Source organism: Bombus affinis, chromosome 1 (genome assembly GCF_024516045.1).
Source record: "Bombus affinis isolate iyBomAffi1 chromosome 1, iyBomAffi1.2, whole genome shotgun sequence".
NCBI lineage: Eukaryota > Metazoa > Arthropoda > Insecta > Hymenoptera > Apidae > Bombus > Bombus affinis.
Window position 1 is genome coordinate 15,585,686 of NC_066344.1, and position 13,628 is coordinate 15,599,313.

Here is a 13,628-nt window from a genome sequence, read left to right on the forward strand (position 1 = left end):
CCGAGTAATTTCGCCGCTGAATACCTGTCATCTGTGTTTTACTCGCTACCGCTTTGCGCAATCTCGTTGAACTGTTCGATTTCTGTTTACAACACTGCGCTATTCGCAACAAATTTCCCAAAAGACCGAGAGTATTCATACATACAAATGCGATATATATGTGTGCGCGCGTGTATGTGTGCACATACATTTTCAAATGAGCGAATCGAAAGAAGAGAACGTCGAATCAATCGGTTGCAGCTTAATGGAAATACTTGGTTTATGATATCTTCTGCGAAGATGGCACCGGTGTTCCCAAGATCGAAGAAACCGACGGTAAGTCCACGAACGTCAATAAGGTAGGATACCACCTTTACCAACTATTGTGTAAACAGCCGCACTGCCTTCTATCACAGCTTGCTACGTTCAAATCGTTCCAACTGCTAATTATATACTTTTGTGTCCTTCTTGCCTGTTAAATTTTCATTCCTTTCTTATCAATCGTTCCTAGCACTTTTTGTCTCGTAATGTGCGCCCAAAGCGCGTTACAGTTTACTATTCAAGGTGCTGTTGCGTTGCAAAACTTTCTCCTTCGTTATCCTTTTGTATTTGCATAAAAAATAGTTCGTTCTGAAACTTGGTCACTCTTTTATGATGCATACCATCCGTTGCTTTAGTCAACAACGAATTTGCATTCTTCGTTGCGTAACGGACAAACTAAAGAAGTATCAAACGGGTCAGTCTGGGTTCGAACATTAAGAGAACCTTTCGCTCGTCCATTCATTCTTACGTTTGCCTCGATGATACAAACGTTCCAAGGCGGGGAATATATGTAATCGTAGTTCTTCGGTGCGTCTAAACCAAATAGCTATATAACTAAGAAACGTCGAACTATATATCTTCCATTTAATCCCAAAATTAATTCGGATCGTAATTAATTATATTGGTAACAGCAACAACAAGAACAATAATAATAATAATAAGAATAATAATAATAGTAATAAAAAGGAGAAGAAAAAGGGAAATTAACTATGGCGTAAGTCGTAAAAATAACGACAGACCGTAACCGTAGATATAAAGCTGAAATTTAAGTTGAAAAGCAGTAAATCGCATCGCTCTTGTCCGTTGTTTTCATGCACCGCACGACGTAACAGATTTAATAGCCTGAAATTTTCTCATCGATTCGGCTAATACGACTAACACAGCTAATACGACTAATCCAGCTAATACGGCTCACAGCTGCCATCAAATTATCGTTGCGCTTAAAATATTTACCGCGCAATCCCCTCGATCTAAATGTCTGTCACTGATCATGCAATTGAACATATCGCGAAATATATCGAAAAATCGTTGCAGTTTCTCATACGCGCCTCGTACAAAAGGACGATTTTCAATATCCTGACTACTTTTTTTCCATCAAACAGTTATATCGATACAGATTAATTAATCATCGCTGATATTCGGAAACTTGACTTTCTTCCGCTTCCTTCTCTTTGCTTCGTCTTTAAACGTGTTTTTAAACAAAGATACTCACGTTGGAAGGAGTACGACATCGATAGACTTTTTGAAAGCTCGCCCCTATCCATCCCGTTTTCGGTGCTATAATCGTTATCGATAGGTTTGACGTTCTTCGATTATCGCTTCGCCTTACGGTTGTGATGTAACTCATCTAATAAATCATAAAAGATTTGAGACGATAAAATTCTTACGAGCACCGGTAGAAAGCTGGTAATAAAAATAACGCGATTACAGCGATCTTTTAAACACGAAAAACTCGGCAAATACAGTATCTCTTTTTGTTAAACTTTCGCCATTACGCAGCGTATTTTCGTATTTTTCGAAATTGAACGTTGGTACTTTTGACAAGTTTTCTTCATTTTCCATAATTTTGCCCGCGGTTAGCCTCGATCGTATTTAACAAAAATATTTCCTTTCGTTGGTAATATCGACGGATGCGGTATGCGTGTATCGGCTACGACAAAGTTACCGTCTGTTCACGCGGGCCATTGTTTATAGATTTGCCCGACATCGACAAGAGTCGGCGAGATAAACACGCGTAAGTGCGTATACGCGTGCCGTGAACCCAGAAAACGTGACTCTCGCGAATTGCCGGCGAACGTTTGCCAGGCAACCGTAATTCCTTCGATTCGATTTAACCGGAGTACCAGTGGAAACGAGGCGACCAACATTTTTGCCGCTCTATGTGAGGTTAGCGTCGCGAGAAGTGGCCAATGTAATTGTTCGTTGCGTAATAAAAGGGAAACACGTGAGACAGAGCATGACGATAATCGATCATTCGACAACCGATTTTACGATTTTAGAAGGAGAAACTTGAATCGTCGCACGCACTCTAACAAAGACAGCGTAATCGGCGAGCGTTCCAGAGATAAAAGAAAAACTGTTTCGACGAATGTATTGGCTTGGCAACTAAGTGATTGCGGGTTTTGCCAATACTATCCAATGACAAAATCCGCAATCACATAGTTGTCAACCCAATAGAACTGCGGACGATGAAACTTGGAAAGACCGGATGAACAAGCTTCGCACCTCGTTCAGTTATTAAAACGAATCCTGAAAATTGGAGGAATTTTCGCATAACGCAATTTCGTTGATGTATTTTTCTGATTCGTCGCTGCTCCTGTTGACGATACAATTACGCTAGGCTACGGCGATGGCACGCTCTTTCTACAAACCGGCTAGGAAAGGGGGTACAATACCTATATAAAGCTTGAATGAAGATGCTCCCAGCTATTCACTCTCACCTTTCTCACAAGCGTGTGCACGACGCAAATCTTCCGCACGAATCACGAGGGAAGATCGGCTTCGTGTTCGTCTCCCGTCAAAAGGATTTCGCTGCGAGGTGAGTGTCTGAACTTTGCTCGCATTTCGTTTCCGTCCATTTCTTTACAATTTCCTATTTTTATCTTTCTTTATTTTTCTTTTCTTTTTTTTTCTTTTCTCACGGAAAATTTCAACCCGATCATCCGCGGTTAGCGCCACCACGAGCAAACTCTGGGGAGAAAGCATCGTGGTGACAAACGCACGGAGCATCGTCCGCGATATTCGCAAACTCCTCTCGATAGCAATCGCTCGAATCGATCGATGTTTCCGCTAGAACGAAAACCAGCGAATGTAGCGACGTTTACGAGCACGCGTCGCATTTTCACACGGTAGAAAACGCATGGAACTTGGAAGGAGAGATACAAATTCATTGCACCGCGAAGAAGAAAGCCACGTTTCGTGTGCGGAATGACCGATGTTGCCCGTGACTGTAGTCTACACCGAGCGAGACTATTTACGTTTAAACTTGCACGCAACTTTAAACAAAACGCGAGTATATCGATTCGTATTTCTTCCTTTTAACGGCTATGTCGTTCGTACAAATTCGACGTCGATGTAATGAAAAACGGTGGGAAAGTTACAAGTCGTAGCACGAGGAAACTCGCAGAGGCTGAGATCGAATTCGGTTCGATACTGCGTGACCTCCACGTTCGCCACGCGTGGAGCGGTTGCTTTATTTTACAAAAGGAAATTCGTGACGCGTGCACACGATATAAACATACCTTTGAGAATGTGCAAAATTTAGGTTCCGCCAAGACCGATATTCACCGAACGAAAGAAAGCGGTGCCGATAACGATAAACAAACGCGAGGATCTGGCAGACGAGCGAACGCGAGAACGAAAGTGAGAGTAAGAGCGAGAGCGAAAGCGTGAGCGAGAGACAAAACGAAGACGGTTGATTTTGGTAGCCGCATCCCGAAGAAAGCGCACTGTCTGCATACTTGCGCTATACATCCACGATGTATCCGCGACTCCACGATAATCGTTAGATCAGTGGTACTCAGGCTTTTTCTCTTTCGCCGACCCTTGGCATCTCTCGTTCGAATCTAGGTCGAAGGTAGCAAAACACACATGAAAAATTCCTTCACGCGTTCTTTGATCAATAAAATGATGTAACTTCATTGGCTGTAGAAAGAACTCGAGACGTAGATGCTGCAATCTTCGTTTAACGTTTCTCGTCGCCGAGAGCGAGTCCCAAGTCCTAAGTGTCCGCACCTATAGAGAAAGTCATATATCATCGGGAAGAAGCGGAAAGGGAAAGTTTTCCGAAAACGATACGAAGGAGCATGAGATCTTTCGAAATATTTGGGTAATCGAGTGGTGATTTTGTCGGATCGCAGTCGCATGGATGATCGTCGCCTTCTAACGTGGCCGATGCTTTTGACGAGTCGAATCCTCTCGGCTTTCTCCGTGGCGAAGGTCGCGAGAAGGCCGATTTCTCGGTACTTTTTCCACGTAAAAATCAATGTTCCTCGATATGAGCGATACTCGCGGAGAACAATTAAATTCTTCGCGTATAATCGGAACGTATTTTCTGTTTTACTAGATTCCATTATATCATCTTTCGTTGGTTTCACGGTACGTCATCTTTTGCCGGTAAGAACCAACGGAAGGTAATTACCCTAATTAGCCGGCAATACCTCGTTTCAACGATTCAACGATTTGACCGTTGTAACACGGCGAACGTGAGACGGTAAAGTTCCCTCTGAAAATCACAGACAATCTTCGAATTGTGAAACACGATTCGAACGTTGTCGCAACTCGGCGAGAAAATTGTTATCGATCGAGAAACCACGGAGCCTATGCTTCCGTAGATCACCAAAACAGTTTCCCTAGTTCCGCTTGACGCCTAACCTATGTTACGTTTTAAACATTTGTCATTTCTAAAGAGACTCACTCGGTAAGACATCTCGAAAATCTTCTTTACGACATTCGATTAACGCTCCAACTTGCCACAGCGTTTCCGAATTCTATCGAATTAGACGATAGTCACACCGGAGCTAGAGACGAATACACCTTCGCGTACCGATTTTAGAAAAAGGTTCGAACCGGCTGTTCGACGCGACCTCGTCGTCGATCCGCCTCCGGCTGACATTGCGAAGTAGAAACCACGAGGAACAATTTGCGCGCGCGCGTGCACACAAAGACCCGCGCGCATCGGGTTTCACGACTCGTAAGGCAATCGATGTCCTCGTAACCCAGACCTATCGGACGTAACTGCCAGTTTTCACTAGCAGATCTCTCGCAACTCGAACCACCTCCAAACGCTCTTCAACTCTCCGCTCTTGTCCCTTCTCGTTAGCATGATTAACGTCCGATAGCGCTACAATAATTTTTTTTCTATAGCTTGTCTAGATAATCTTCGAAACGTCGTAGCTCGCTTTCACCGCTTGTTTTCGAGGCGCCGATGATTTCCACTTAGGCGTGCAAACTAAAGCGTTCGGGCATTTTGAAAAGAAGGCTGCTCGGCTTAACGCAACAGGAAGTTGGAGGATTCGCTTTCGAGGATAATTCGGCGGTCTCCGTGCACTGTGCGTCGATCAGCTGTATCTTTAACGCGTAAGAAACGGTCGTTGGGTCGATCTCGGTCGGCGCAGCCTGTGTCTAGCGCGAGGCTTGTTACGAAATGCGGATAATGAACGAGCAACGTTCCGTCATCTTATTAAGCTGGCGCATCCAGTCGAAAAGTGGAGGCGCAGAAGCGAAACCACAGCATCTCAAGTGCACGTTACACTTGCTCAATCGCGCTGCCGCAAATGACCACTTTAGCCCCTACCAACTTTGCAAACTCTACAAACCGCTGTTTACAAACCTGACAAATTTCCCTATGATAATCGCGCTGCTGCGTTACCAACGTGAACCGCTGCTCGCAATTACCGCACGCCGCACACCCTGCAGGCTTCTCCGAGTTTCTCGAGCGAGACGAGTTTAGGATTGGACGAATCAGCTTCCGAACGTCAGCTGCGTTGCTCGCGTATCGCTCGTACCGTATATGGCGTCTGAACGATATTGCTAAATTATTTACACACATGCGGAGGATGTGTATGTAAACAGTCGACGCATCGTCATCGATTTTAATCGTTCGCGATAATACGATATTAAGTTTGCACGTTAAAAGAGAAAGGCCGATCAAATATCCCATTACCTTGCTAATAGGTATGACATAAAAGAATCATCAGGCGAGTGTGTACGAGTTTCGTGACGGGTGATGGCGGTCGTAATATCCTGAAATATTTTGCCTGGGAAACGTGATACCCAGATTGTCCGAATCCGGTAACGAGATCCATTAGCCGAATTCTCCATCATCTTGGATGAAAAAAAAAAGAGAATATCAGAAAAACTTTCTCCGATCGTCTTCTTGATCCTTTTATTTTCAATGTCAGCGGAACGGGACAAAAACTACCCGAGGATCGAGAAAATGATAGAAATTTCGCTGGACAGCGTTGTCAGATGTATTTATATCGGAGATATAAGAATACCGGGCAATCGCATCTGCATTTTCTGTATCGCTATCGCGCTCGCTATCGATCAGAGCTAGTCACGGAATAACGCGCCGCTCTGTTCTAATATAATCGCAATCTCATTTGTGCAACACGCTCTTCTTTTAATTTCTATATGAATATTTACAAATTGGAACGTTCCCACACATATCATTACCATATATTTTTCATTTCTTTCCACTCGGCCGCTCTAGCTTTAGCACGCGATGCTGTACAATTATGCGTTTGATATACAGGGTGTCTCAGTGAATCTGTTACAAAGCGATATCTCTGTAATTATTAATAACACGAAAAAATGATGCAGAGACAAGTTGATTGGTTCTGTGGGACGCTTATTACGGTTTTTTTGTTCTTCTCGTATGTTTTGAGATTTCCTTACTTTCGTAATTTCTTTTTCTTTTGATCGAACCTTATACTTTTATTTCGATATCCTTTTAAAGCTTAAAAAACAAATTCACGGACTTTGTTAACCTAACGAACCGATCGTTTAACTCGCAGTTATTTCGATCGACGTACGTATTTCGAACGTACCAAAATCGTATTAATCTTCGAGTGGATTTATTCAAATGCCGGGGACATTATTCCCACACAGCAAACGAATTACAGAGAAATAATTATTGTTCGAAATATGTCAACGACTTAACGAAGCCAATGAATTTGCCTTTTTAAGATCTAAAAGGATATCGGACAAAAATCATCACAAAAAAAAAAAAAAAGGATGAGGAAGCGAATCAGACCAGGAATTAAATAATTTATCCACCTGTCGTTTCCTCTATTATTTTCCAATATATTGGTTATATTAATAACAATCTCCAAGACATCGTTTCGTAAGAAAATGACTGAAAAACCTCGTACAATACGGCCGGTTCAAAGTCGATCAACCACGTGTTTTAACGATTCGTAAACACGGTTGGCTCATCGTTTAGCGCGATTACTAATTTCGCGTTATGCGACTAATCGTCGGTACAGTCTGTTGTCTCGACTCATCGTTTAGCGAACTTTCAGCGCAATTCCTAACACGTCGTTGAGTCCCCTCCATGTTGTTCCCACGCGGATTGTATTTTAATGAATAGGACGCGGACAAGGCACTGTTTGTACGCGCTACGTCTCCACGCGTACGTACACACCGCGTTCCACCAATGCGGCAGCCGAGTGGATTGCTCGACGGTCGATGAAAATTGAAATAGAAAATCTGATTTCATCGACGAAAATGGAAGGAAGAAACGGCGCGCGTATCGCATTAACGCGACGCCGTACGACGACCACGCGGACTGTGCAGAAGCATCAGCGGCGTGTTCTATCCTGGAGGCTAGCGCGACTTTCACCTTTCACCTCGGCGAAGCACGACGACTCGCCGCGCGCCGGTTCGCTTCTCGAACCTTTGCCCGAACGAGAAACGGGAAACGACGAAGAAGGAACGGCGAGCAACGAACGGTGGACAACGTGCGGGTGTTTCTGAGGGAAGAACAGCGCGTCGTGATCGGAACACGTCCGCTATCAGCGTGACGAGCGCACGATCGATCGGCCGAGTATGCACGGCACCGTCACGATTCGGTTTCACCGTCGTGCCGCGACGAATCGAATCCGCATCCGAGAGATATCGATGGAAAGCATCCGGGGATGCAGCCGGGTATTCCTCTCGTAACTCGTGAAAAGCGACAGTGTTTCGAATTTTCCTAGCGAGTACGGACTTGTATTAGTACGATCGAGTCGATTCGAGTCACGAGGAGAAAACGAAACGTCCCGTTAATCTTAATGGTTTCGTTTCTTTCGAGATTTCCGGCATACGGAAGCTGTGAACGTCCTCTCTTCGTCACCTTGGCGATCGTAACACGTGCGCGTAATACGGTTCCTGATTTTCTCACGAAAACGTTCCTATCCGAACCGATTGTGCTTACTTTCTCTGCGTCGTTGAATACCGTCCAAAATAAGAAAAAAGAGAAAACAGACCTTTTTCAAACGCCGAAATAGGCGAAGTTACGTAGAATCGTTTGACTGGGCAAAACACTGCGTCAGAGTATTGAGATATACCCGGAGGCGGATGGAATAAAGAAGCTTCTTCTCTTCGTATAAAAGCTTCTCCTTTGCGTGCAAACGACAGCGTATTAGCCACGGGTCGAGTCGTATTCGTGTTCCGACCGAATTTCTCGAATTACAGCACGGATAGGAGATTAGGAGATTGCCGGTTCCTCGTAATCTGATCTGACGAAACGTCGCAAGACCGGCACACGTACGTGGGAAGAGCAAAACAATGGTGGAAACGGCCTTTCTCGGGACCAGAAAACTGTTTAACGATTGTACCTTGCGAGATGCTCTCGTTAAGCTTTCTGTCGAAACGATGATTTATGTGGAAACGAGCCGAGATACCGTCGATACGACCAAACAGCATCAGACAAAATTATCGTTCACGTGACGTCGTATCTGCGAAAGTCCTAGGCTTCGCGCGATATTTCGCGATAAAATGTTACGTATTGTAAATTAGGGCGGCGCTCGTTAGCCTTTCGCGTCACAAAGGCAAGCGAACTGGATAACAACCGGTTGCACCCTCCATTGTCTTTACTCGTATGGCAGGAAACGAGTTAGCGGCCTTGAAACGTACACGCGAAAGACATAAGATTTCCTATCTTCGTTAACTTCTTTAACCGACTTCGTTCGATGTTTCTTCGATCGACGAATCGCTATCGACTATACTTGTTCCTACTGAAATATTTCCACGAACGATTTAGATAAGAATCGAGTCGTCAAAGAAATGGTTACAGGTTACAGGTAAAGAGGATGAAGAAGATCGCAGCGTTGCTGACCGTTGCTGGTCTCGTGGCCGTAGCCGTGTGCCAGGAATACATGCCAGGGGGACATGCGTTGTTCGTGAGAACGTCATCATCCGCAGTCGGTAAGAAAGATACAGATGGAATCGTCGAGTCTGCCTCGATTACGATCGAGATCGGGAGGGAAGAAAGCGATAACGTAGGATAACAAGTTTGCGAATGTTTTGATCAAAGTAATCGTTTAAAATCCATCAGCACACTCGAGAATCCAGCGAGCTGCCCCGGTATCGGCCGCAGACGTGATGGCGCAAAATATCCTAGAGTGGATTCAAGGGATCTACCGACAGGGCGCACGTAAACGTACGTTCTCCACAAGGAGCAGCTTACCCTCTTGAGAGGCAAACGCTAGAACACAAAGAATGCAATTTCCAAAGCAATGCGTCCTCCAGTAGTCTTTATCCTTTCACCGATCCTCTTTCGACCTCTTCAGTCTTCTGATACGCCAATCATGCTTTTTACCTCCGCGAGGAATCAACTCTACGATTTTGTTAATCGTCGACGATAATTAGGTCACTTTGTTACGGAAACCTGCGACATACGTATGCATGCGTAAAAGTAGAGAGACGCTGAAGACGTTAAAGCTGCGTTTAAGGGTGAACGAAAACGGTGCTGATATTTGGACGAGTCAGTGACCCGGAAGCTCTGAAGACATTTGCGAAACTTTCGACGATCGTAGTAAGATCGTTCGGAAGAATAACCGTCATTTTGAAAATGCAATTAACCACATTTTAACGTGGATCCGCACTAATGCACGCTTATTAGCCGTTTCACAGCATATTACCGATAGAATCACACGGCAAAACTCACATCTAATAGAGGCATTTCAATCGAATTTTCAATATAACGAGCAGCGTTGCGCTCGTAAGCACGTGTAACGACGCATCTAGAATTAGGGAATAGACGGGTGTTACGAGAGGCTAAACGCAGATATCGAGGAACTTTCATACAGCAACTCGTACCATTTGAACTTAAAGGTTGTCGTTGGGCGTCGAATCGCGAGGCTTTTCAAATGCTATGCGCGATGCACTGATGTGTCAAGAATTGTCACAGCCGAGATCGTTCGTTTTGCAGCTCGTCAGCAATCGGATCCTCCAGGATATCTACCGCCGTATAGCACACAAAGACCACCGGAGAAACCTCGACCTTTCCAAGCGCCCTCGACCAGCCAGCAACCAGCTTATACGACTCCTACTCAGAACCAGGCGACGAATTATCCTTACCAGAGACCGTCACCGAACGTCGGTTCATCATCCGGCCAGTCGACCGTACAACCATCGCAGTTCTCCACCCAAAGATCGACGTATCTTCCACCGAACAACCAATCACCCTACGTACCATCCTCTTACAATCCTCGTCCTACCACGACACCGTCCTATTCGAACACTGGCTCTTCCGCTTTCCCGCCGTATAGCTCCACTCCTCAACAACCCTCCGCTGGAATCTCGACCAGTTACGGTTACTCGACACCAGGTCTCACCACCAGTGCACCCGGTAGATTCTCCACGCCATCCGGTTTCTCCACTACTTATGGCTATTCGACTCAAAGGCCGAGTCCTACCTACGTGCCATCCGCGCAAGGATCAGCTTTTAACGATGGATATACCATAACCAACGGTTATCCGACCGCTGGCGCCGGGGCCAATTCCTACGATCAAAGTGGCGCGGCTGGATATCCTTCCTCGCCGAGTAGCTACCCTTCCTCTACTCCTGGTGGAGCGTTCCCTCCTCAAAATACCGGCAGTGCAACCGGCGGAACCAATGTCGTGAAACCCCCTGGAACCTCCTCGACCGGAGTTGCAACCGGCCCTGGCGGAGAAGGTGAGCTTCTTTTCTTCGGGTTAGCTTTGCCTGTTGCTTTCTCCTCTCGATGAAACTTCAGAGGCGAGAGCGAAACGTCGAGAGTCACGGAATAACGCGAGCGTAATCGAATTTCATTCGCTGTCGTAGAATCGATCGCTTCTGGAACAGCCGAGGGAAACGCGGAAGACGATGACTTGAAACACCCGCCGCATATTCACGCTCTCGATGTCGAGTGCAGCAAGACTATGATGACTATCAACATCGAGTTCAATCGCGTTTTTGACGGAGTCATTTATTCGAAGGTGAGCAACGTATGGCTAACTGTAAACTGTAAACAACGGGACGCCTGATATTCATCGTTATGTACGTTTGCAGGGATTCTTTACGAACCCAGATTGCAGGTACGTGGCACAGAATTCCGGACAAACTCGATATTCGTTCACGTTGAGTCTAAATTCCTGCGGCACCCAATTCATCAACGATTTCGCGGGACAAGCTGGCCAAGCATACTTGGAGAACGTACTCGTCTTACAGGTAGATCCGTTTCGTGCGACTACAAAACGACGCGAAGCTTCCTTATCATCGTTTCGATGACGTTCCTGTCACTTACGTTTCCTTCGATGTTTCTTTCTTCGTTTTGTTCCGTTCAGAACGAACCAGGTATACAAGAAGTCTGGGACACGGTACGCAGAGTTCGTTGCCTCTGGGAAGGAAACATCAATAAAGCCCTGACGGTTAACTTCTCCGTGGACATGTTGAATCAAGAAATAGTAACATTCAGCGGTGACACAGCGAGCGCTAAGTTGGATATACAAGTGGGAAGGGGACCGTTCGCGCCTACTGCCGATGGCCTCGTTAAGATCGGAGAGACCATGACTTTGGTCGTTTCCGTAGAAGGAGATCCCGCCTTCGATCTTCAGGTACCGACCAGCTTTTGTAATGCGAACGAAAACGCTTTCTGTTTTTATCGTTCTTAATCGTACTGATGGATCTGTATGCTTTAAGGTTCGTGATTGTATTGCTCGCGACGAATCTTCCACCAATACGTTACAACTGACGGACGAAATGGGATGTATATTGAAACCTAAATTATTCGGTGCATTCCAAAAGACGAACGATACCGGAAATACGGGGGCATCGATCATCGCGTACGCGTATTTTCAAGCTTTTAAATTCCCCGATGTGATGGACCTGCTCATCGAATGCAACGTGGAATTGTGCAAGACCGATTGCGAACCATGTTCAAATACCAATCAGGTAATCCCATTAAAATGTAATCGTAATAATCAAACGTAATAATCGGTTATGTATATTCTCGTAACTTACCTATTTCAGTTATCAGTTTAAATCAAAACGTTATACTGCTTGGTCTTTTCAGCAAATCGAACCGGGTAGACGGCGACGATCGATAATGTCGACATCGACAAATGCGACATCGAACAGTTCGGCCGTGTCACTCTCGGATCCGATACGCGTCGCTCGTGGCTTCAAAGTAATCATGGTGGAAGACTTGAGCAAAGCTAGCAACCAAGTTTTGGAACAGCTCGAAGAAACTGTCGTTGAGGAAGTTGCAAGAAGCTTGAACGTTTGCATGACACACAGTGGCTTTTATACCGCGATCTCGTTTTTCTTGACTACCATTCTCGTCACTACTACCAGTGCAGTTACGCTTTACGTCAAGTTACAACGAGTATACGGATCGAAAGTCGTCTATTCGTAGAAATTTCACTCGGTGTCGACAAATGATCACGGCTGATCGACTGACGTTACGATCACGACTATCCGTTAGCGTTCGTATCTTTCGTTACAAGCTATCGGCTTCCTAACGTGCCTGTCTTTCGTATTAGGTTTCATCTTCATCGCTCGTAATCTAGAATGACAAGCTGCACACAAGAGAGAATCGATGACGCGAAAAACACTTTATGATCGCAGTATAGCATTCTTGCGACATTTCTCGGGGGGTAACAACCACGTATTTTCGCTTTATTTATGTCGGTTATATCACGTAGTTTCGTTTTAATACTGGTAATATCAATTTCACGTCATATTTCTCTTGTGCCGAAGTTTTTAGATGTCCAACTGCCGTACTTCAACAAAACTAAAATTAAGTTTTTTATTTGAAACACGAAGCGACGGCAAATTTTCAACATAGTACTTGTAAATTGTCAAATGTGCCTGTTATTTACAACGGTGTTTTGACGATAAACGCCGTTCGACAATGGTACGCAAATACATAAGTATATATATAACAATAACGAGAAAATCGTCGTACGCTTATAGTATTTTTTGTTTGTTTTTAATGTTTCGCTGAACTGTCGTTTTCCTTCGCATTGTTAGAGATACGACCGATCGTTAACAAGTACAACAAACATTACGATTAAGAATAACTTTACAATGTGGCAAGTATAATATATGTATACAAATTATACGTAGTAACAAATAATTCTCTCACTTTATGTTTACATCTTTATCGTCTGTTTAGATTTTAGTTCTTAACCGACGAGTTATATTCATACTTTATAAATTTGTACAAAATTTCATCAATCATGCGTTTTATGTGTCATATAATTATCGACCGTATGAAATAAAAAATGGAACAACGAAAAATGAAACGCTCTTTAACCACATCTTTCGTTAAAGAAATTTCCTTAATCAATCAGGTACAAACATATACACAAACAAG

General features: G+C 44.5%; 1 protein-coding gene and 1 long non-coding RNA gene across 6 annotated transcripts; one reads left to right on the forward strand and one right to left on the reverse strand.

Annotated features, from left to right (window-relative positions):
* Nucleotides 1–868: 868 nt before the first annotated feature.
* Nucleotides 869–5,080, reverse strand: LOC126922861 (uncharacterized). Its single transcript, XR_007712965.1, has 2 exons — nt 4,718–5,080; nt 869–4,035 (listed from the first exon to the last, which is right to left on the reverse strand). It is a non-coding gene; the product is annotated as an uncharacterized LOC126922861 (long non-coding RNA).
* LOC126922231 (uncharacterized) lies at nt 1,961–13,557 on the forward strand. 5 transcript variants are annotated; one of them, XM_050734650.1, is made up of 10 exons: nt 1,961–2,212; nt 2,301–2,839; nt 9,080–9,210; nt 9,341–9,445; nt 10,217–10,963; nt 11,093–11,247; nt 11,321–11,479; nt 11,596–11,865; nt 11,951–12,202; nt 12,324–13,557. In XM_050734650.1, exons 2-10 carry the CDS (start codon nt 2,712–2,714, stop codon nt 12,663–12,665), a joined length of 2,289 nt encoding a protein of 762 aa, XP_050590607.1. In that variant the 5' UTR covers nt 1,961–2,212; nt 2,301–2,711; the 3' UTR covers nt 12,666–13,557. The 5 variants fall into 5 exon arrangements, with proteins under 5 accessions (XP_050590607.1, XP_050590615.1, XP_050590625.1 ...); XM_050734658.1 differs by having other exon boundaries at nt 1,961–2,187; XM_050734685.1 differs by lacking the exons at nt 1,961–2,212; nt 2,301–2,839 and adding an exon at nt 5,318–5,379.
* Nucleotides 13,558–13,628: the final 71 nt, after the last annotated feature.

What these genes read in the sequence shown, in the direction of transcription:
- LOC126922231 (XM_050734650.1), top strand. Translation starts at nt 2,712, where the DNA reads ATGAAGATGCTCCCAGCTATTCACTCTCACCTTTCTCACAAGCGTGTG. An exon ending in CCGACAGGGCGCACGTAAAC is followed by an intron (nt 9,446 to 10,216) that starts GTACGTTCTCCA and finishes TTCGTTTTGCAG; the next exon opens with CTCGTCAGCAATCGGATCCT. An exon ending in CATGTTCAAATACCAATCAG is followed by an intron (nt 12,203 to 12,323) that starts GTAATCCCATTA and finishes TGGTCTTTTCAG; the next exon opens with CAAATCGAACCGGGTAGACG.